The following is a 21481-nucleotide window of genomic DNA, read 5'->3' as shown; positions in this document are numbered from 1 at the left end:
ATATGTACAGGGGATGGACTAGTATGGTTTCACAGAGGCAGGGTGCCAGGACATATTATGTAAGGTGTTGATCTTTCTTAAATGTTAAATTGGATATAAAACAGTTGGTTTCCAGTTCCCCTTTCTGGCAACAGGCCAGCCTCATGTAATTCCATATAAGATGGGCCCCTCACAGCAGAATAGCTGCTCAGGATAACAACAGAACACAGAAATTGCAGCGGTCCTGTGGATAATGTCTGTTCTCTTCTCAAGAATAAAGGGCATGCTCTTCCTCTTGTTCCTCACATGGTTTTGTTCTGGTCAGCCTGAACCTCCACTCTTACGTTTCTCTGTCTACCTGGATCCTTCAAACATGGTATACCTTCGTTGGGACCATGATGAACAGGAGATGATGACTTTTGACCTGCAGGTTCGCACAACTGGCTGGGTGGCGTTTGGATTCAGCCCTCATGGAGAGTTGCCTGGATCTGACATTGTGATTGGAGGTGTCTTCCCTAACGGCAGCATCTACTTCTCTGTAAGTTGAAAACTCTTCTGAAAAGTCTTCTTCTGCATCCCTCTTTGCCAAGGGCCATATTGTCAGTGTGTTGTCTTGACAGCATATGGGCTTAACCAGCTAAAGCTAGATATCTGGGGCCATTTTAGATGCTATATTAGCCTCCAACTGAAAGAGTCCAAAAGGTCCCAGGACTTCTGCAGGTCCTATATCATGGCTACTAGCCCCATGCAGCTACCTCACATACACTATAATATGCCAGATGGCACTAGTTGTTGTTGTTAGGCAAATAAACTGATCCCATCTTTGAGTCAAAACCACAGCTAGAACCAATTCAATATGATCAAAGCAGTCACCTACCATGAAACTAGAAAAGGCTGCTGGGAGAGTTACTTCAGATAGGATTCTGATGTGAAATTCCTGTTTTTCATCACTTCCTTCCTCTTCAAAGGTTAAATAAAATTCAAGAAAATGAAAGTTTATAGTTTGCTTACTACAGATGTTGAGCGGATAGGGAGGAGAACAACTTTTCACATCTCTCTGCCATTTATGCATTCAGTTGTCTTGATTTTGCGTAGGAGCTCATAGCCTAAGTCTATCAGAATTGTGGTCTAGCTTTGCAAAGTGAAAGAGACCTCCTTGGAGCCTAGCTCTGACTTGAGTACTGTGAATGGGAGTCCTCCTACCAAAGTAAAGTTGTTGGAGAGGCAGTCATCTGGTTTGAACTAGCTTTCTGGGTTTCTTCTGGAGTACGTGGAGAGATGTGTTCACCTCCACAGGTGGCTTCTTCCTGACAGTGTTAAATGCTCCATTAGGAATAGGATAGGACACCCTTGGGGCTTGATGATTTTTTCCATTGACTGTAAAGGCAATAACTAAGGTTAGATGCCTGATGTTAGGACAGCTGAACTGCAGATGAAAAAAAAATGCCCATTAGGGCACTAAATACAAGGACAGTGTGTGTTTGTTTGTTTGAAAGAGAAAAAGTTTAGTATTATCCAGACACAGGAAAAGAAAAAGGTCACACCGATTAAATATCTGCAATTCAAAGTGGTTTTAGTTTGCTCAGACATTTTATTTTCCCTATTCACATAACAGTAAAATGTATTTTGCATGAAATGTGTCTTTACGCTTTTCTAAAGTCAGTGAACTTTGGAGGAGGTAAGGTAGCTAGCTTCACTCATAGTCTAGTTGTTTGCCAAACTGCTGTTGTAATACTGAGTTTCAAATCTTTTTTGTGATTGTGACACAATAAATTATAGGGGTAAATGAAACTATGGGGGAAATAATACGGTCAACTTAGAAGAAACTGTTGCTTGTACTTTATTTAAGAGTAATTACAAAATAATAATAATAATAATTTAGGGTAAAATGAAAGCAGTTAACAACTCCTGAAAGGTACATCCTAAAATAAGAAATCGAAGTATTCAGTTTCAAAATTATTAATATTAAACATTCCATAATATTCAGATTAAATATTTAACATTTTCAGTGTTTCTCTGCCTTGGTAGCTGGAATTCTTTGTTTAAATTAGAAAATCACTTCAGTCCCACGAAAATCCTAGTTTTTATCAGCTTTACTACATATAAGAAAATATGTCCCAATGACTTAAATCTGGAGACATTATAGTAAGCAAGCACATTACTGAACACAAAAATCGACATGTGTTGTAGCCTGTGTGTCATTTCTCCTGAACCCATGGAACAGACTAAGGAAAAATTTGCTAGTTACCGTAAATGGCGTTTATGTGGAGCTTTCTGTTTGCGTTCTTTCCTTAATCCTTTTTCTTGCATCCTTGGTTTTTGTTTTACTCTTCCCTTTTACTTCAACCATGCCAAACTCATTATCTGAATAATGACCAATGGGTGGAAAAACTAGCCAAAAAAATGTTGTTGGATATCTGTTTGTTGTTGTTACAGCTGTTCACTGTTTTTCTCTTTCTTAAGGTATATTTAATTTTACATATCTATTTCGAAGTACTTCACTTACAAAATACTTATCTTTAAATTATGATCTTAGAAGCTTTGCTATGCCCCAAATATTTCATATTTAAACTACCCCTGTTTTTCAGCAGGGCTTACTTTACCTCCCAGTTCCTGTGTAACTTAGACAAATGTGCTAAAATACCCTGGTATGCAGGAGGAGACTCCCTCTGTCAGGGAGTGGGGAAGATCCTCTAGGATTCATCCTGTCCAGGCCACCCTCTGGGCAATGGGACACCAGGGGCTGCTCTTCCCTTGAGAAGCTGTATGTAGCAGGACTGGATGGGAGTTATCTTTGATTTATTTGTGGAAATTGGCAGTGAAAGTGGGGGAGATTTTTTGGTGAAAGAAATACTTAGATTATTCAGGTGCCACCAACAGTAATTAGAAACTTGACTTCCTGGATTCTCTCCTCTCTATGGCTTTTACCACTCTTCCTTTTCCAGGATTTTCATGTGGTAGATGAGGCAACCCTTGAGGAAGATGACAGCCAGGACTACCAACTGCTGTCAGTAACAGAGAACGAGACCTCCACCACCATGCTGTTCAAGCGCCACCTCCGGACGTGTGACTCAAATGACCTGGATATCACAGTAAGGAAGGGGACTGGTCAAACAACAAACCAAACCAAATTGCTCTCATGTCCCCCTGTAGTCCCATTTTCTCTGGATCGGACCTGAAAATAACAAGATTTTCTCACAACAGTAAAGTTACAGGAATATGAAGAAAAATATAGGATCATATGGCCACATTTATAATGCCCGTTTCAAGGGCGTGATATTGATGTGTTTTATATTTTCTTACAATGTTTTCCGTCAAAGAATTGTGATGATGTAAGTCTCAGTGTTTTCTTAAGCTTGAATACAAGTTTAGTCTACGCAAAAATGTTTGTCCAGAGGTAGGTGTATATTCCACATTTTTCCAGAGTTCAAATACATGCTCAAAAAATTAGTTATATTCCTTTGAAGTGACAGACCTTCCCAATTACCTTCACTAATTGGAAGAAATATGATCCCATTCTAAATGGTAAGAAGGTTCAGACTTCCAAGGCTACTGCTGTTCTTACATGGTGGGGCAGATCCAGGCAGGAATGTATGCTCAGTGTTAGCTGCTAATGGAGAATCATGGTACTACAGTTTTTTTAGCATTTTGTGTTAAGTCTTGTAGCAATTCTTAGTAAAAATTTCTGAAGCCAGCACCCTTTATTTGTAAGGAAAAAAAAAAAGTGTGTATATATTTATATATGTGTATATATACATATATATATACACACATATATATGTGTATATTGTTTTTGTGCCTGCACAAGGCAAAGTTTATGTGTTACAGTGGTTACTTTCTGTTGTGTGTTCTGATATATTGCTTGATTGCCCATGTGTAACATACGTACCAAACATTCACATTTATAATACATGTGACTTTTAACTGCACATGGTTAGTATTGTATTGGATTTTAATATGTTTGCAGCGGTATAATGCATATGATGTGAGTGAATGACATATTTATCGTTGATGGGAAGGAATTAAGATTTTCCAATGAAACACTCTCATTACAGATGGACACAGCACGTCTCGTTACTGCATTTGGCACTGATGATACAGTCCAACTCTTTAAGGGCCAAAAATTTTCTAAATCTCTTTTCTTGATGAGATACAGAAGTCCATCCAACTCAACTGACCCTAAAATATTCTTCACCTATGACCTGAGGCTGGACAACGTAAGTATTGGACAAAAAACAGTAGCTCCCAGACTCAATGTCTAAGCTGTGCTTGCTCAGAGATGTGGATAGCTGAACTGGAATCCTGGAGCAGACTACCTGGGATGTGTTAGAGGAGGACAGACTTACTCAGAAAAAAAAAAAAAAAAAAAAAAAAAAAAGTATGTGCTGTGCTTGAGACTCTAGACATACAGGAATTAAAAATTTTTGATTGAACAGGTTAATTGTTAAGACCTGCTGGAGCTGACCGAAGTATTTTCTCTTCACCAGAATGGAGTCTTGTCTTCTTGAACCTTTAATCATTTCACTCATTGCTACCAAAACCCCATCAGTCTCTTGCTAACTGCATCATCTTTCTCTCCCTCGTGACTGGAGGAACAGAGTCCAGTTCTGTTTTTCATTCTCCTTGCACAGCCTCCTTTTGGCTTCTTCACTTTCCTGCACATGTTATTGTGTTGCCAGAGGAATCTTCAGGTGATTTGTGTGTCTGCTTCTTTTCCAGTTTGCTGTTCCCGTTGAAGAAACCAAGTATGCCTGTACCTTTCTCCCACTGCCCATGGTTAAGCAGAAACACCACATCTACAAGGTAAACTGGTTGGCTGTCTTGCTGGGGAAAAAACAGGACAGAACAGACTTGTTCCTTCAATTATGCTTGCAAGTCTGTCCCTTAGAGCATTTTTAGCATAAATCTGGGAGCATTCCATGTGTCCTTCACTGCCATTGGGATGAGCCAGTGAATTTGTCTGGATTGTGTAAAAATATTCTCCGCCTCATTTCTAACCTTGGAATTATCTTTATGTACATCACACCCGAAGAAATCTTCCTACAAGTCTCTCAGTGTAATGAACTCAGGCCATGTTACCTATCAGCATCTTTGAGAGCAAAAGGAGCCTGCAGAATTTTCTGTATTTGAAAAGAATTCAAGGACTTTTCCTTTTGTTCTTGGAAATTTCTAAGCATATCTATATAAAAGGCAAATTAACACTTGAAGCAGTTTAAAGATTGAATATGGAAAGGGGAGGGAAGGGGAGGGAAGGGGAGGGAAGGGGAGGGAAGGGAAGGGAAGGGAAGGGAAGGGAGGAGAGGGGAGGGGAGGGGAGGGGAGGGGAGGGGAAGAGAGGGGAGGGGAGGGGAGGGGAGGGCAGGGGAGGGAAGGGCAGGGGAGGGGGGTGGAGGGGGTGGAGGGGAGGGGAGGGAAGGGGAGGGGAGGGAAGAGGAGGGAAGGGCAGGGGAGGGGGTGGAGGGGGTGGAGGGGTTGGAGGGGAGGGGAGGAGAGGGGAGGGCAGGGAAGGAAAGGAAAGGAAAGGAAGGAAAGGAAAGGAAAGGAAAGGAAAAAAGGAAAGGAAAGGCAAAGGAAAGGAAAGGAAAGGAAAGGAAAGGAAAGGAAAGGAAAGGAAAGGAAAGGAAAGGAAAGGAAAGGAAAGGAAAGGAAAGGAAAAGGAAAGGAAAGGAAAGGAAAGGAAAGGAAAGGAAAAACATGAACTTACCAAAGCTAGTTTAATTCTCAAATTGAGATAATTTTGCTTTAATGTCACACAACCCTTCTTAATTTTCCAGGTTTTGAAGGTTTAAAAAAGAGATGTTCCAATGAATTGACATAAAATTTCAGAAGGAAGAATTTACATGGACTGGAAAAGCAAGAATTTAAAAGACAAAAAGACAAGCCTACAGAACAAACTCAGGAGTTTTAGTTAGTTCTGGTGGTAACATCAGGATTTTGAGGCCTGATCTCACTGGTACTAGTAAAACTTCAATGATTCATAAACAGATCCAGGTTATTTGCAGATTTATTTTAAAATATCTTGATTATAGTTGTGCTGGCACAACTGAGGGGACAGCAAGTTACAGTGAACCTAGATCAAGCATCCAAGGTCAAGGTTCTTTATCTTGCTATTCAGCCAATAAAGTGGTTCATGAGGTAAACTAGTTATATTTGTAGTCTGGAATCACACTGCCCGATATAGTAGGGCAAATAGACATCCCTGTAATTCTGACTAAAGAAACGTGCTTTAGAGGAAGGTGCAATTCAATATTGGAAAAAATGGACTCTGCTGGGTGCGTATGGAAATTAGTGGATAAACCATCATCCAGTTTGCCATTCACCTTGTGAATCTGATTATCTGTTCACTCAAGCTGTGGTTAGCTGTTCTTCCTTGTTCCTTGGGAAATAAATGTATTAGGATTGAAAATAACTTCTTTTTTGTCTCTTTCTCTTGCTTACAGTTTGAACCTGTAATAACACCCCACAACATAACTTTAGTTCATCATATTCTGATTTATGCCTGTGGCAATGCCAGTGTGTTACCAAGTGGCATAGATGATTGCTACGGAGCCAATCCAGATTTTGCCCTATGCTCTCAGGTGGTTGTGGGCTGGGCTGTTGGAGGAGAGGTGAGTCTGTGGGGCCCGTTCCCTTCCTTATTTCTTGTTGTGAATAGTGTTAACCCCTCTTGTCAGCTTATCCAGTAAGACCTCACTGTCCTGCAGAGCCAATCAAATTGGGGGACTCTCGTTCTGTTCTCACTCAAGTCATCTGTGGGATCAGTTGAAGATGCTGATTTCTACATAGCTGTTGATACGCGGAGTGTATGTTCATGTTATTATCATACAGGCATTGAACAGTTATTATATGTCAAATAGTAAGGCTTTCATTCTGACCTTTTGATAATGTTGACATTAACGTGACAAAACTCTCCTTGGACTAATCTTGCATAAGAGAAAGGAGCGTACCTACTCGCTGCCTTCATTCCTACTGGCTCCACTTGTTTTTCAGCATAATAAAATTAAAAGTTAGGTGAAGTTGGTGCTCATGGATGAGTGGTTTAGTTGATAGTCAGGGTTACACAAATTATAGCATCTATATTGTGATGGTTACTTCACTTCTCAGAGCAAAATGTATTTTGTAGTTCTATGGTATGGATGTACATGGGGAGGAAAAGATGTAGGAGATGAATTTTAGACAAAACACATTCATTTTATTTAGATTTCGAATTATGCAGTTCCAATGCTGATGTGAAATTCAATGCAAGAATTTATACTTTATATAAATATCCTATAAGATATAGTAACAAAATAAAAACAAAACCAGTCAAAAGGATAATGAAAAAATAAATTTTGAAAATTCTTCCTTGTTTCAATTCAGAAAAAAAAAAATAGAACAGGAAGAATTTTTGACAACATTTTGGTTTTTAACAAAGTCTAAAAAAATATTCACAGATGCAAGAAAATCAAAACTTTATTTTTCTAAGTTTCCATATTCTGTCCCTGTCAAAAAAAAAAAAAAAAAAAAAAAAAAAAAAAGAGAGAGAGAGAGAAGAGTTAAAATTACTAATTACTTCATGTATCTTTATTTCTCCACAAGTCTTATCAGTTTCCAGATGATGCTGCATATTCCATTGGGACACCTTGGGACCCTCAGTATGTCCGACTGGAAATCCATTACAGCAATTTTGACTTAGTATCAGGTGGGTAATGTTGGGCAGTTGTCTGACAAAGAACAGCAGCAGGATGGTAGTCTCAGACTTCACCTACATACCAATTAGGAAAGAGTTACTGTGTGAAATCCTTCCATGTATTGATCAGTACAACCTTCAGACAGTAAGAGGAAACTTAACTGGCTCCCATTCAGGAAGAATTCTAAAGTTATACCTGCCTAGGTTAGACAAGTCTTGTTATAGAGAAACCTAAGCACATCTATCTGCTGGTACATACTAGCAGGTACGGTACATGGGAGTGTTAGGAAGAACATCAAGAAAAGGTGGGCATTGTGGGAAAGAGGAGCAGAGTGAAAAGTGTCAGACTGACTACAGCAGAAATAGGAATATCAGGTCAGGATGAAGTCCTGAGAGGCTAATAGTATCACCTCAGGCTTCTACCACGACTTCCAGCACTCAATCCCTATGACAAGTGATGAAGGATGCTACCATGTTATTTATTATCATTTTACAGTAGGCAAAACTAAAGTTTTGATAGAAACCACCTGAGCCTATAGGCAGGGTCAGACTGAGATACACTGTGAGTGAAGATTTGTGCAACTATGCACCTTGCATGACTTTGAGATTGTACATGACAGTGAATCGTGTCACTGCAGGTAGGGTGGAGGGCTTAGGCCCTCCTGTGAATCTGTGCCTATTCCAGTTCCGTAATTGGGAATGAGACACTCTAGGTGGTGTTGCTTCAGGCCCCTCTGCTGATAACTAGCCAGTGCTCCCTCTTGAAGAAGAATGGGAAATTATCCAGAGTCAGGACAACAAGGCATGCCTGGAGGCCCAGGGGTGGGAAGAGGGCAGAGGTAAAGGAGAACACAGAACACAAGTGACTCAAGGTACAGTTGTGAACAGAACAAGGTACAGATGTGAGCAGAACAGACTGATGTGTACAGGGTACTGACAGTCAAGCAGTGGCTATCTGGGTATTGAGGGGACTGGGGATGTGGACGTGGGAGCTGGGAAAGGTGAGGATTCAGACATGCACAGGATGGATGGAAAACTAAGGAAATGGGTCATGTAAACCAGAGATGTTTCTGGAGTCATTGCTGAAGGAGCGGTTATTTTTATTTTAAAGGCTTGATCGACAGTTCAGGGGTACGAATCTACTATACACCAGAGGTACGAAAGTACGATGTGGGGATACTGCAAACAGGCATCTTCACTTTCCCTGTGCATTTCATTCCTCCTGGAGCAGAATCCTACAGATCTTACGGCCTTTGCAATTCAAGCCAGTTTGATGAAGTGAGTGTGGGGGAAAGACATAAGAAATCCTTCTTGTTTTCTTGATCTTTTTCACTTTGGTCTTTCGTCTTGCTCTAGACACGTCCAAAAGCCATTTGGTGCAGGGTGCCATCTTGCCTTCCATTTCTGCATATTGCAAAATGAATAACTTTTCCAGCAAAACTGCTCAGAAGAGACCCAGGGTTTGACCCAAGAGCATTAGCAGAGCTGTGTAAGCATGTCAAAATCATGGCTTAAGTACCCATTCACAACATCTAAGTAAATGGTGTGTGTGTGTGTGTAAGCAAAGAATGTAAAGCTTCCCAAGACCCCCAAGGGAGTCTGTTCCACCATACGTGAGAACTTTGTCCTACCACAAGGTATGTGGTACTGGTGCAGGAAGGCAGGTGCTGGGCTGGGAGGATGTGGTGCAATCTCTCAGGTCAAGAAGATACCTCTAGGGCAGAGAGCTCACATCCTTCTAAAAACTGCCATGGGGTTGCTAACAACAGTCAACTCCAGTGGACTGTAGGGTCCAGGGGATTTACCCCCTCCAGGACTACTAGATACTCCTTTCACTGTTCCCAGTCCCAGCCAGTGCTGAGACTGGGGGCAAACTCCAAAGATACAGACATCCTCCACTCCACCCCACCTACCCAAACACACACGACCAGAGAGTGGTCTCAGCTGGCCACTGACAGATCAACACGGACAGGAGTACAGTACCTTTACAGGTGCCACATGGGTGAGCACAGACATGGGGGTACCCTTGAGAGCACAGACAACACAAATGACCCAGTCCCGTTCCTCCTATCTGGCAAATCAAGGTTAAAATTCACTAGAGGAATCACAGAATCACAGAATTGAAGGGGTTGGAAGGGACCTCGAAAGATCATCGGGTCCAACCTCTCTGCCAAAGCAGGTTCCTTAGAGCAGGCTGCCCAGGTAGGCGTCCAGACAGGCCTTGAATATCTCCAGAGAAGGAGCCTCCACAACCTCCCTGGGCAGCCTGTTCCAGTGCTCCGTCACCCTCACTGTGAAGAAGTTCTTTCGCACGTTGGTGCGGAACTTCCTGTGCTCTATCTTGTGGCCATTACCCCTTGTCCTATCCCCACAAACCACTGAAAAGAGGTTGGCCAAATCCCTCAGGTATTTATACACATTGATGAGATTCCCCTCTCAGTCTTCTCTTCTCCAGGCTGAACAGACGCAGGTCTCTCAGCCTTTCTTCATAGGGAAGATGCTCCAGGCCCCATATCATCTTTGTGGCCCTCCACTGGACTCTTTCCAGGAGATCCCTGTCTTTTTTTGTAGTGGGGAGCCCAGAGCTGGACACAGTACTCCAGGTGAGGCCTGACAAGGGTAGAGTAGAGGCGGAGGATCACCTCCCTTGACCTGCTGGCCACGCTCCTTTCAATGCACGTAAAGAATTGGAAGGAACATGCACATACTCTCATGCAGCTCTCACATGTACTCATACTTCTGGGTCACTCCAATTTCTGGTTCGCTCTGTAAGTCCTTCCAGTATTTGTGCCGAGACCTAGGCACCTTTTATGCAGTGTCTTGCGGGGACCTTGAGTCTTACATATATGTAGTACAGAAGGCACACTCACACAGAAAATAATTAGCAATAGAGTGTAACAAGGTAGTATATATAGACTGCAGAGGTCAAGTACCAGGCTTGGCCAGACTAGTACACTGACCTTAACTCTGCTGAAGTACATTTGGACTCTCTCCTTCCTCTCCCCGTTGTCCTACGTTTGTTACTATTTCCCTACCTTTGATATTTTCCCTAAACATCCCATAATGCATTTTGCACATTCCCACAATCCACGTACAACATCCCATAAATTTTACATTTGATTGAGCGATTTTACATTTTTACAATTTTAAAAGTTTTACTATTTTAAATGAACATCCTATAAGAGGTTTACTCCTTCTTATGAGCCCTGAGGTAACCTTGATTTTCTTCTTCTCACCAATTATTAAGATTCTCTTTGAACCTTTTCTCGTTTACACTTTGGTCATTCTTTTAATAGCCCATTGATTGTTCAGTCTTATGATTTTTGATGTTTCTCTTTCCATTCCTTGGTCTTTGTTAGGGTTCAGGTATCTACATGTTTAACTTACTACCTCTTTTCTATCTTGTCTTTTTTTTTTTTTTTTTTAGCTTGTAATAGCTGAGAGCAAAATATACTTACAGTACCCAGCCTGAGAAATCACAGACTCAGACACCTATTTCAAACTACCTAAAGTGAAATTTTCAGAAAGGCTCACCAGAACAACCTTTCAACAGTAACAACCTCCATGAGGAGACAGGCTAAAACTTGTTTTTTTAAAAAAATGTTAAATTGACATTTAGAGAGGTTCAGTCAAGCTTTTGACTTGATGGGCAGGCTTAAATGTGTATTGCTAAGCTCTGACTGTGAGGCCATGACCCACTTTTTTTGGACTGCAGATGAATGGGACACCGGTTCCAGATCTGCACATCTTTGCCTACTTGCTTCACACTCACCTGGCTGGCAGAGGAGTGAAGGTTACCCAGTACAGGTAAGAGACATATTCTTTCCCCTGCCATGGGCTCAGTCACTGACTCTTCGGCCAGAGTGGACAAGAATCCTGTTCCTGGGGTCATTTCCATTCTGTTAGTGCAGGAGACTCCATAGAGTCTGAACTGTAGTGCCAACAGCTAGCTCTTAGAGAAAGATGGGTCAGTTCAGTGAAGAGTGAAAGACTAGGAATGCATGTGCTGTCAAATAAAATAGCCCCAGGCAGTGAGTTCAAGCACTGCACTGCTGCTCTTCTACACTGGTCAGCTGCAACAAGGTGCTCTGACATGTCTGGCCCTGCTTGCCAGACTCAGCCCAAGGCTATATAGGTGCACTTCTGTGGTTTGCATGTACCAGTTCCCATGGACTGTATAGGCAAAATTATAGTGGGTTTGGTTTCCTTTACCATCCTCCCACTGTAAAGATTTCTTCTCCCCTATGCACTGTCTGATCACACCCCAAGCCATGAGACATGAACTCTCACTTTCAGCCTATGAAAATAGCAAATCATGGTCTGCAGCATAGTGTTTGAACACTACTTCTGCCAATTTAAATTTATAAATAAACTGAAGCGGGGGGGGAGTTGTGCTTTAGGCCAAAAAGGCATAACAGAGGTCCAAGTGCTTGGCAGCATAGGTATGAACACTTTCTCTTCCTTAGGTTTCTAATTTCAGAACAACCCAGTATGAGCCAAGCATCACACTTCAGACTTTACAGGGAGTCAGGCACTTAGACCTTTCTATTTAGCCCAAGAACTGCTGTTTAGCCATATGGGTGTAGCCCAAGACGTTCCAGCAACATTATAATATTAGAGTGCTCACTGTGACACCTTCGAGGTGAGGTTCTCTGACTGTCTACACAGCATCACTGATGCATCTGGGGTGTAATGTGGGTCCCATCAGGAATGCCAAGAAACTTTGGCATTGCTTGGTCTTTATGTGGCTGTGCTCTCACACTAAATTCCCAGACCCCTCTGTCTAGAGAGTTCATAGGATCATAGAACAATTTGGGTTGGAAGAGACCCTAAAGATCATCCAGTTCCAACCCCCCTGCCATGGGCAGAGACACTTCCCACTAGACCAGTCTGCTCAAAGCCCCATCCAACCTGACCGTAAACATTTCCAGAAACTGGACTTCAACAACTGCTCTGGGCAACCTGTTCCAGTGCCTCACCACCCCTGTAGTGAATAATTTCTTCCTTATATCTAATCTAAACCTAACTTCTTTTAGTTTAAAACCATTACCCCTTCTCCTATTTGTTCAATTTACTTAGGATGAACATATATATGAGAAAAGACTCTTACAGATTTCACCATGCTAGGACCATGCCCTGAAGTCACCTCAAGCACAAGTTCCAAACCACAAAGTCAAGTCAAATTGAAACAATTTCTGAACAGATCTGATTCAGCTGCAGTGAGCTGTGGGGGGTGATTATTCTTTTCTGGGATTTCCCCTGTAGGATGACTATGTTGTTCTTAGTTATTTGTCTAATTAGTGGAGCCCTCAGCCTGTTTGGAAGTTGGTCTTGGTAAAATATAGCCGATTGTGATTATCCTTGATAACAATTTAGAGACTTTCTGTGGTTGTCCCTGGCTGAAAGTTTCTCTCTGGAAGGTGGCTTTTTTTCTGGAGCCTTTGACTCAGGGCCTTGGTGGCACAGGTCTCTCTCCTTTTTAGGTGTTTAGTTTCAAAATATTCCTACGTGCCAAAGCACCCATAGCAAGTATATGTGAGGAAGGTAAAGCTATGTTGTTCCAAATGATAGCAGTAGTTTGGGGCTCCTTCTCTTTATGCAAGTCACATGATACACATAAACTGTGTTATGTGACAAAGCATCTTCTTTCTTGGCATTTTAGAAGTACTCAGCAAGATATAAGGACTTGTAATGTTGATGGATTAACAATGCTCAAGGTGAGCAAAGACCACCTAAAGAGCGGTATCAAAAAGCAATGTAGAAATAGCAAATAAAAATGAAAATAGCAGTATAGAAATATCAGATTAACTTACTTTTGATGCACCTGCAAGGGAGGGCCTACACAGCTTGCCAGCTCTACTATGCTAGGGTCAGAGAATCTTTCTTTTTGGTGTTTTGTAGTGCAGGTATTGGAGTTCTTAATTCTGGGATCCCAGAAAATTTTAGAAAGAAAAAAAAAAAGATTTTGAAGTGTGTGTTTGGGACCATCACTAAAAATGTGTTGTGTAAGTTATGTAAAAAAGAGATCAAGCATGATGTCTGGATGGGATTTTCCTCGGCTCCATTTATTTCATCTGGGAATCAGTTATTCCACACTCCCCTCTGCAAACATTATAACCCTCTCCCCTTATACATATTTGCCAGGAATGGAAAACAGCTGGGGATCATCTGTGAGGACAACAAGTATGACTTCACCTTGCAGGAGATTCGGGACATGAAGGAAATCCTTGTAATCAAACCAGTACGTTCATTCCTCTTCTGGAATGTAGCTGTGGGAGAGCAAGCTGGGGAGGTGACATGCGTCAGAGATGTTAGAATATGTTGACATATTCTGTCCTTCATTCCACTTCAGGCCTTGGCCTCTTTTCTGCATGTGGTTGTTGTCTGTGGTTTGACTGTACAGCTCTGATGGTATGACCTACTGTGTTCCCTAGGGGGATGAGATCCTGGTCGAATGTAACTTTCAGACACTGGATCGGTCAGGGATTACTTTTGTAAGTTTGTTTTTCTACCTACCATTTTTCCACTGCTTTTAAAATTAGTTTAGTCCCATTAAAATCCTTTGGGCAAAGCAAATATGGCACTGTCAAATGCTTCTAGTGCTAGACACAATATCAGACATACTGAGGCATGCCTTGCAAGGTTGTGCTGTGGCTGGAGAGTAGCTCACCATTGAGACCTTCCTACTCTAGGCTTATGAGCAGATCCCAAAGATGTCTTGCACCTAATACCATACAAGCTAACCCTTGTCCAAAAAGTCATATGCAAGTAGAGAAACTTGCAGCTGAGTTGTTTTTCAATCATTGAACAACTGTATTTAGTTGACAGTTTGGGTCAAATACAGAAAGTGAACTAATCTGGCAGCTGGATCTGATCTGGACTTCTCAAAATATAAAGTCATTCTTTTTAACTCTTCTTGTTCAGATCTCAACCACCAGTTTAATTATACATTTCTGCACAACACAGCACATAAGCAATTATTGTCATACTCTAGCTTCGTAACTGACTTATTTTAGAGCACATACAATGCAGAGCAGATCAAATATTACATATATATATATATATATATCAGATATTTCCCTTAATGTTTCAGAAGAACTTTGCAAAGTTTCAGACTTTAAGATCCCATAGATTGAAATACAAATACGATAGTCTTCCTGAAAGACAAAACAAGTACATTTAAATTATAAAATTACAGAGCAGCAGACTCTTTATTGAACTGCCGGGAGAATTCTTTGGTTCTAACTGACAGACAATCAGGTTCTTCTTTATTCACCACACAGGATCTGCAGGACCTGTAAACAAGAGTGCTTTCTTGAGGAGAGACTGTCTCCCCTTTGAATCTCAGTAGGCCTCTGAGTCATCCTTATGTCTTTGCAGGCTGGGCCAAGCACCATGAATGAGATGTGTCTCTCATTCCTCTTCTACTACCCTCGTAACAACATCTCCAGCTGTATGGGCTACCCTGACATTTTGTATGTTGCGCATGTACTCAAGCAGGAGGCCTCAGAGTGAGTCCTGAGTCAGCATGTTTCTGGATGTAGCATAGCAAAATGTAGCTATCAAGAATGGTAAATGGAAAAGAGAATGTAAATGAAATGGTCTTAGGGAAGATATACCCACATATCTGGATCTGTCTAGTTGAATTCCCTTGTTGCAGGAATTTATCAATTCCGTCACCTTAAAAATCTCTTCTTTTTCCCCTTCCTTTCTTTTTTCCTCCTTCCTCCTCACTGCTTGTCTTCTCTACTTCCCCATTTCCCCTTACTCTCTCCCCAGTACAGTGGAAGGAATGATGGCCATGGACTTTGTTGACTGGAATAACGAAACTGTCAAAACTGCGGAGAAAGCAGCCAAGGAGGCAGATCAAATAGTTGTGATTAAAACCATTAATGTAAGTCCCCCTTCTGCACAACTTGTGGTTGGGAAAATGGTGTCACCTCTGAGGTTCTGAGAGTTAAGCACAGCTGAAATACAGAGCCAACACACACCACCATGAGAAATACCAGCTTATCTACAGCTTATCTATTATAAATGAAAGAGAGTACTTGAATTATGAAAGCCCATCTCTTAGGCTGCAACTGCAAGCAACTGTCCAAGAGATGTTTAATAATCATTTACCATTGTTCTAAAAAAGTTAAACATTCTTCAGAGAGAAAAAAACACCTTTTGCATCTCAGTAATATACCAGTGCTTAACAGGTAATGCTACAGAAGGGCATTTTTGATGCAATAAACAATAAAGTAGTGCTGAAGATCCCTCAAGCAACATGGCAGTTAGGATGATCCAGAAAGCTCAATCTCATGGGACATGGCTTCCTAGCCTTTACTTCTCTAATTACATGTTAGCCTCATACCTACTGATCTTACAGATAAATCAGGGGGAAAAAATCTCATAAACTGAGAAAGGATGTAAAATTCATCTTCTCCTGTCTCAGAGGGTTTCTCTTCTGTCTCATGACTTTTTCTGAGATGACTAGTTACTCATCCAGACAAGAAACAAGAAAATTGACTAAAACATATCCAAAACTTACAGTGTTATCTCTGAATTCTTGTGGCTCCCAACCTATTTAGACAAACTGTAATTTTATTTTGCCTCTTTCCTTCCATCCACAGGAAATCCAGAAAAGTGAGAGTGGTCTCATCAGAGACATTCGTATTCCAGAGCGGGCTCTCTGTCACAATATTTCTGCAAAACTGACACTGTCAGATCTGAGAGCTACTGCAAACCTTCGTTTGACCGCAGTACACAACTTTGAATCATCAACCACCAAAGAAACTCTTTCACTTCCTCTTCTTTTTCTCACACAGCTGTTGTTTGCTTGGATTATCTTTTCCTCTGAGTATAGGAAGTGAGGGGCAGAATACTAGAACAGATCACTGGCCTGATGAAGAAGTCACTACAAGTGACCACCTGGTATCAGAGTATTCCAGCCCCAATGTGAACATGAGAAGATACCTAAATAATAGAATATTCTCTCCCTTTGGAAGAAATAGGTTCTGTGTGTATTGACAGTTATTTTATTTTCCTGAAAAATACTTTCTATTGTAGTTTGTTCTAAATCAAAAAAACAATGTACTATAATGCAGTAAAGACAGGAATATGATGTCATTTCTTGAATAGCTGGTGATTAATTATTAAATCCAGAGCTTTCATAGATGGGTTACGATGTATATTTGCTCACAGATATTTCAGTAATTGTTATCTAATCTCTAGTTATATACTCACAACCTGCACTTAGGTCAGTACAGAAAACTAGGCTGCTTAGTTATTAAAATATTTTAATTAATAATCCAAGTAATATATTTGAATCTAAAGCTAGTTGTGCCATATCCAGCAATAAAGTATGTATTCCAATGACTGCACGTCAGGGAATTTATCTATTGATTGCCAGGTAATAATGAGGCAATGGCTGGGTGTTCATTGAATAATAGACCTGAAACATCATCAAAATGTGAAGATATAGAACACCTCAAGAATCCCATGCCTTGACATTAAATATATGCAAGTGTAATGGCTAATCTATCATGCTGAAGTTTTCCTGTTTTCCTTTCTAACTGTACATAGATATTTTCTTACAGTGTGACACCTAAGGAACTGTGACTCTGCAATTAAATTTAGCACTTCAACTTCAACCCTGTCATGATATTCTACAAAGCAGGCTGGGACTCCTCAAAGAAATATCATGAAAATATTCTTTACAAACCAAAATATATTCATATAAAATATTATTAAAAAAAGAAAAAAGAAAAAAGAAAAAAGAAAAAAGAAAAAAGAAAAAAAAGAAAAAAGAAAGAAAAAAAAGTTGATATATTACTGGGAAAAGTGAAAAGCAGATATTCTCATTTCTAGTTTTTCCTAAAAGTTCTTTTATCAGTAGAAATATTTTGGCTAAAAGAAGAGTTTTCTATATATAATGTTTAAGTGGAAAAGAGGTGAAACTGACTTCTGAACCATATGAAGTAAAGGTTGTTTTGTTTTTGTTGCATAGTATGTCCTGGGACAGACCATCGTCCAGAACATAGTCCTTTTATTAACAACTCAAATGTTCTACTATGGAAGACAAAAACATCATTTTAAACCAAAGGGAGACCTGCTGCAGTGTGGTATCTGTAGCGTATCAACACTGAACTTGGAGTTCTGCTGGAAGCTTTTACAGTCAAAAATTTTCCATAAAGATGTCTAACAGCATGATGTGAAGTGTACCAGAATAATAATATATTTGCCAAATCCTTCTAAACCATCTTTTTCTGTTAACAATAATTTCCCTTTTTACATGCAATTATATTTCTCCTTGTAAGGCAGAATTTCAAAAGCACCTTTCCTGTGAGTAATTTCCCACAGTTTTTAGTTCCTAAAAAAAAAAAAAAAAAAAAAAAAAAAAAAAAAAAAGAGAGAGAGAGAGAGAGAGAGAGATGAAACAGAAAACAATACAGCCATAATATTTGACTTTATTCAAGGTTTGTCTTTTCTTGCGTGTTTCTTAAAAATGTTACATGAGCTTATGCATTAAAGAGAAAATGAGCATCTGAAGAATGAAACACATCAAACTAAAGGATGGAGGTCAAATGCATTGGGTTGCTTTGCATGACTTCTTACTCATCTACTCATTTGTACGGTGGCACTGGTAGTTCAACATGAAGTCACGTACATGAATGACTTCACAGTAAGCAGACTAACTTTTTCAGTGCACCAACAGATGAATGAATCTGAAAGATTTCATGGCCAAACAGTAAGATGCTCAGTTTCAGTAGGCTAAGCTCCTCAGTTTCAGTAGACTGAAGGTGTATGCTGAGATGCCCTAGAGAAAACCGCAATAGCTTGATAGCATGCATAGGAACCCAAAATCATGTAAAATGGCCTGACCACGTTTTGACTTCTGTAAACCGTATTTCAAGGTGCCATTGCATCTGCAGTAGGTTCGGACAGATTTATGCTCCTGAGAACATGACTGGCAGTAGAAGAAAACATCAAGAATAAATTTTAAATGTTTTTCAATTTTCTGGTTCAAAGTTCCATTGGTCTCTGAACTGTACCCACATTTCCTGAAGCCATTTTTCTCTACTGATAGGTCAAGTTCACAGATGACATTCAAACAGTACAAGCTCTTCAGCTGCAAGTAAAATAGAGGTCCTTCAAAGGAAAAATAAATAAATAAATAAAATGATAACAGTGCAAACAGGGAATGCAGTAGAGCACATAAGGAATTGTGGTCAGTTAAACCCAGCTAGCACCTAAGCACACAACAGATCCTTGCTCATTCCTCCCATCAGTGGGATGGAGGAGAGAATAGGAAGGGTAAAAGTCAGAAAAACTTGTGGACCAAGGCAAAAACAGTTAAACAAATGAAGGAAAACAAAACAAAACAGCAACAACAACAACAAAAACAAGTGATGCAAAGGTAATCACTCTCCACCTTCCACCAGCAGACTGATGCCTAACGAGTCCCCAAGCCATAGTTACTTTGGAAGAACTTCCCCCTCCAAGTTTTATTGCTGAGCACAGCATCAGAAGGTATGGAATATCTCTTTGGTCAGTTTGTGTCAGTTGTTCCAGATGTGCCCCCTCCCAGTTTCTTGCCCACCCACAGACTCCTCACTTGTAGGGCACAGAGGGAAACAGAGAAGGCCTTCAGGCTGTGCAAGCACTGTTCAGATATGGCTAAAACATTGGGGTGTCACCAATTTGTGTTTTAGCCACGAATCTGAAACACAGAATCACACAGGTTGCTACAAAAAACCTTAGCTCCATCACAGCCAAACCAATCTGAACAGGAAGAACAGGCCAGACCACAAGAAATCAGAACACGTACTTCCTCTGCTTGGTTTAGTAACTTTTCTAGAGTTTACCATAATTCACAAGCTGTGTGACAACCTGTCATGTAAACAAATCTCTCTCTTTGCTCCGTTCTCTTTGTACCATGTCTTTCACAGTCCTCTTCTTGGTTTTTCATTTACAGCCATGGCAAGAACAAGACTACCAGAAGAAACCTTTTCATGGTATATATTCATATGTGATTACCTATAAGACCCTCTTCTTATACTGGTACAACCTGCCATCAGGTCCTCTCTTCCTCACGTCCAAAACTAGAGTTCAAGTTGACATCAGAAAGAATCATAATTAATACTTTCTTTTTATGAGAGTGCATACTGTGGTTGATGTAATCTCTGATGTGTACGCTGATAGGGGAAGGATCATGGGTTTGTGCACTTTTTTATATCATGTAGGTCTTGTTATTATATAAGCTACTGTCAGTTGCCCAGGTTTGCTCAGACAGTTTGGTGAAGTACTGGTCATCACCAGGAGCAGCTATCATTAGCTGGTTTGATTCCTTAACTCTTCAGAGATCTCTATCCATGGTAGCTCTCTGGTGGCGTCATTTTTTGGTTATGAGTATGGTATGTATTTCATCCTACAAGTCAGGTATACACAGATATTCCATGTCAACATCTCCTCTGGCACAAATTTCAGAATTATGGTTTTAGTCACCATATTGACTCTTCCAGATTTCAAGTTTCATACTGGAAGTTTCCAACAAATTCTCTCCCTACACTCCCCAAGGCAGAGCCTTTGCTTATTTTGACAATAATTAATATACCAGGTAAAAACACTTTTTGACTTTAAAAGCAAGCAACAGAGTGGTTAGAAGGATAACTAAGCAGTGTGGATTCCTTCTTCATTGGGCTGATGAATATTAAATGGCTAGTAATTATCTTACCTAAAACTGAAGCACGGGCAGAAAAAAAAATGATTTGCTTTGAAGGCAAACTCATGAGGAGAATCCCAGATTCCAAAAGATTCCAAGAGAATCATCCAGACATCCAGAGCTGTATCCCAAATAAAATATATTAGTGAGATCACTGTGTTCTTCTTAGTAACGTTATCTTAATTCTCACAATTCTCACTTAAAAAATAATAACAGTAATAAAGCCCCTCCCCTTCAAATTCCTATGGGAATATATCATATTTCTTCTCACTCACAGTGTAGTCAAGTCATGGCAAGGCCAAGAGTACAGAGCTATCCATTCATCCTCCCTTGTACTTTAATGAGGGCAGGAGATTTCTCCGGGCAGATCAATTTGCCTTCAGGGCATGTTAGTAAATCTGGTATTTTCAATTGCTAATTGCTGCTATGAGCACTCCCTTTAAAAATGATTCACAGCACATGGTCCACATACCTGCCATCTTCTGTTCTAAGAAAGCATCAGTCGTGGGGATTAAAAACTTGGAAAGCCTGGGGATTGTTGTGTTTAGGCTAAACTTTTCTAGTTGCTGCCTTTGCAAATTAACCACCCTTGGCCCTTCCTGAGACATGCTGGAGCCATCCCACTTTAGGAATCTCAATTTGCCATCAGAAGTTACCCACAGAGTGGATGAACATGTTTGTGAGCTGCATGAAACCCACATTCCTCAGGACACAGGAATTCAGATGTTTCTGGCTTTAAAAAGCTGCAGCCACATGACAAAATCCTGAAGTGTGGCAGGGTCCTCTTTCAGCAGTATTGAATACATTTCTCTACAGATCAGGAACAAATATATCATACTTTCAGATGTCTGCTTTTGAGAGCGCTGCCTCCTGAACAACTCAGGGTTGCTCCCTATGATGTGCTGCAGGTCCACACTGAGAGCTTTACACTGCTTTTCAGACCTCACTTCTGAATCTGTTCTGTTTTTCTCCTTCCCATTTCATTTAACAAAGTTTGTCTTTTCAAAATACAAGGGGAAAAAATAGAATTTGAAAATACTAACAATGCCAGAACCCCTTCTAGACAAAGGTCGTCATATCGAGGCTGCAACCTTACCCTTAACCTTAACTCTATACCCTTAACCCTG

General features: G+C 40.5%; 1 protein-coding gene across 1 annotated transcript; it reads left to right on the top strand.

Annotated features, from left to right (window-relative positions):
• The first annotated feature begins 240 nt into the window (after positions 1–240).
• On the top strand, positions 241–16643 carry LOC121078883 (putative DBH-like monooxygenase protein 2). The gene is made up of 13 exons (XM_040575540.1): positions 241–517; positions 2925–3071; positions 4035–4196; positions 4699–4782; positions 6420–6587; positions 7558–7660; positions 8760–8926; positions 11364–11455; positions 13793–13889; positions 14083–14142; positions 15029–15159; positions 15428–15542; positions 16264–16643. The coding sequence occupies exons 1-13, from the start codon at positions 263–265 to the stop codon at positions 16501–16503; spliced, it is 1821 nt and encodes a 606-aa protein (XP_040431474.1). The 5' UTR covers positions 241–262; the 3' UTR covers positions 16504–16643.
• The last annotated feature ends 4838 nt before the right edge of the window (positions 16644–21481 follow it).

Source organism: Cygnus olor, chromosome 1, assembly GCF_009769625.2.
Source record: "Cygnus olor isolate bCygOlo1 chromosome 1, bCygOlo1.pri.v2, whole genome shotgun sequence".
Lineage (NCBI taxonomy): Eukaryota > Metazoa > Chordata > Aves > Anseriformes > Anatidae > Cygnus > Cygnus olor.
Note: the sequence above shows the minus strand (reverse complement) of the source record. Positions and strands in the feature narration are given on the sequence as shown.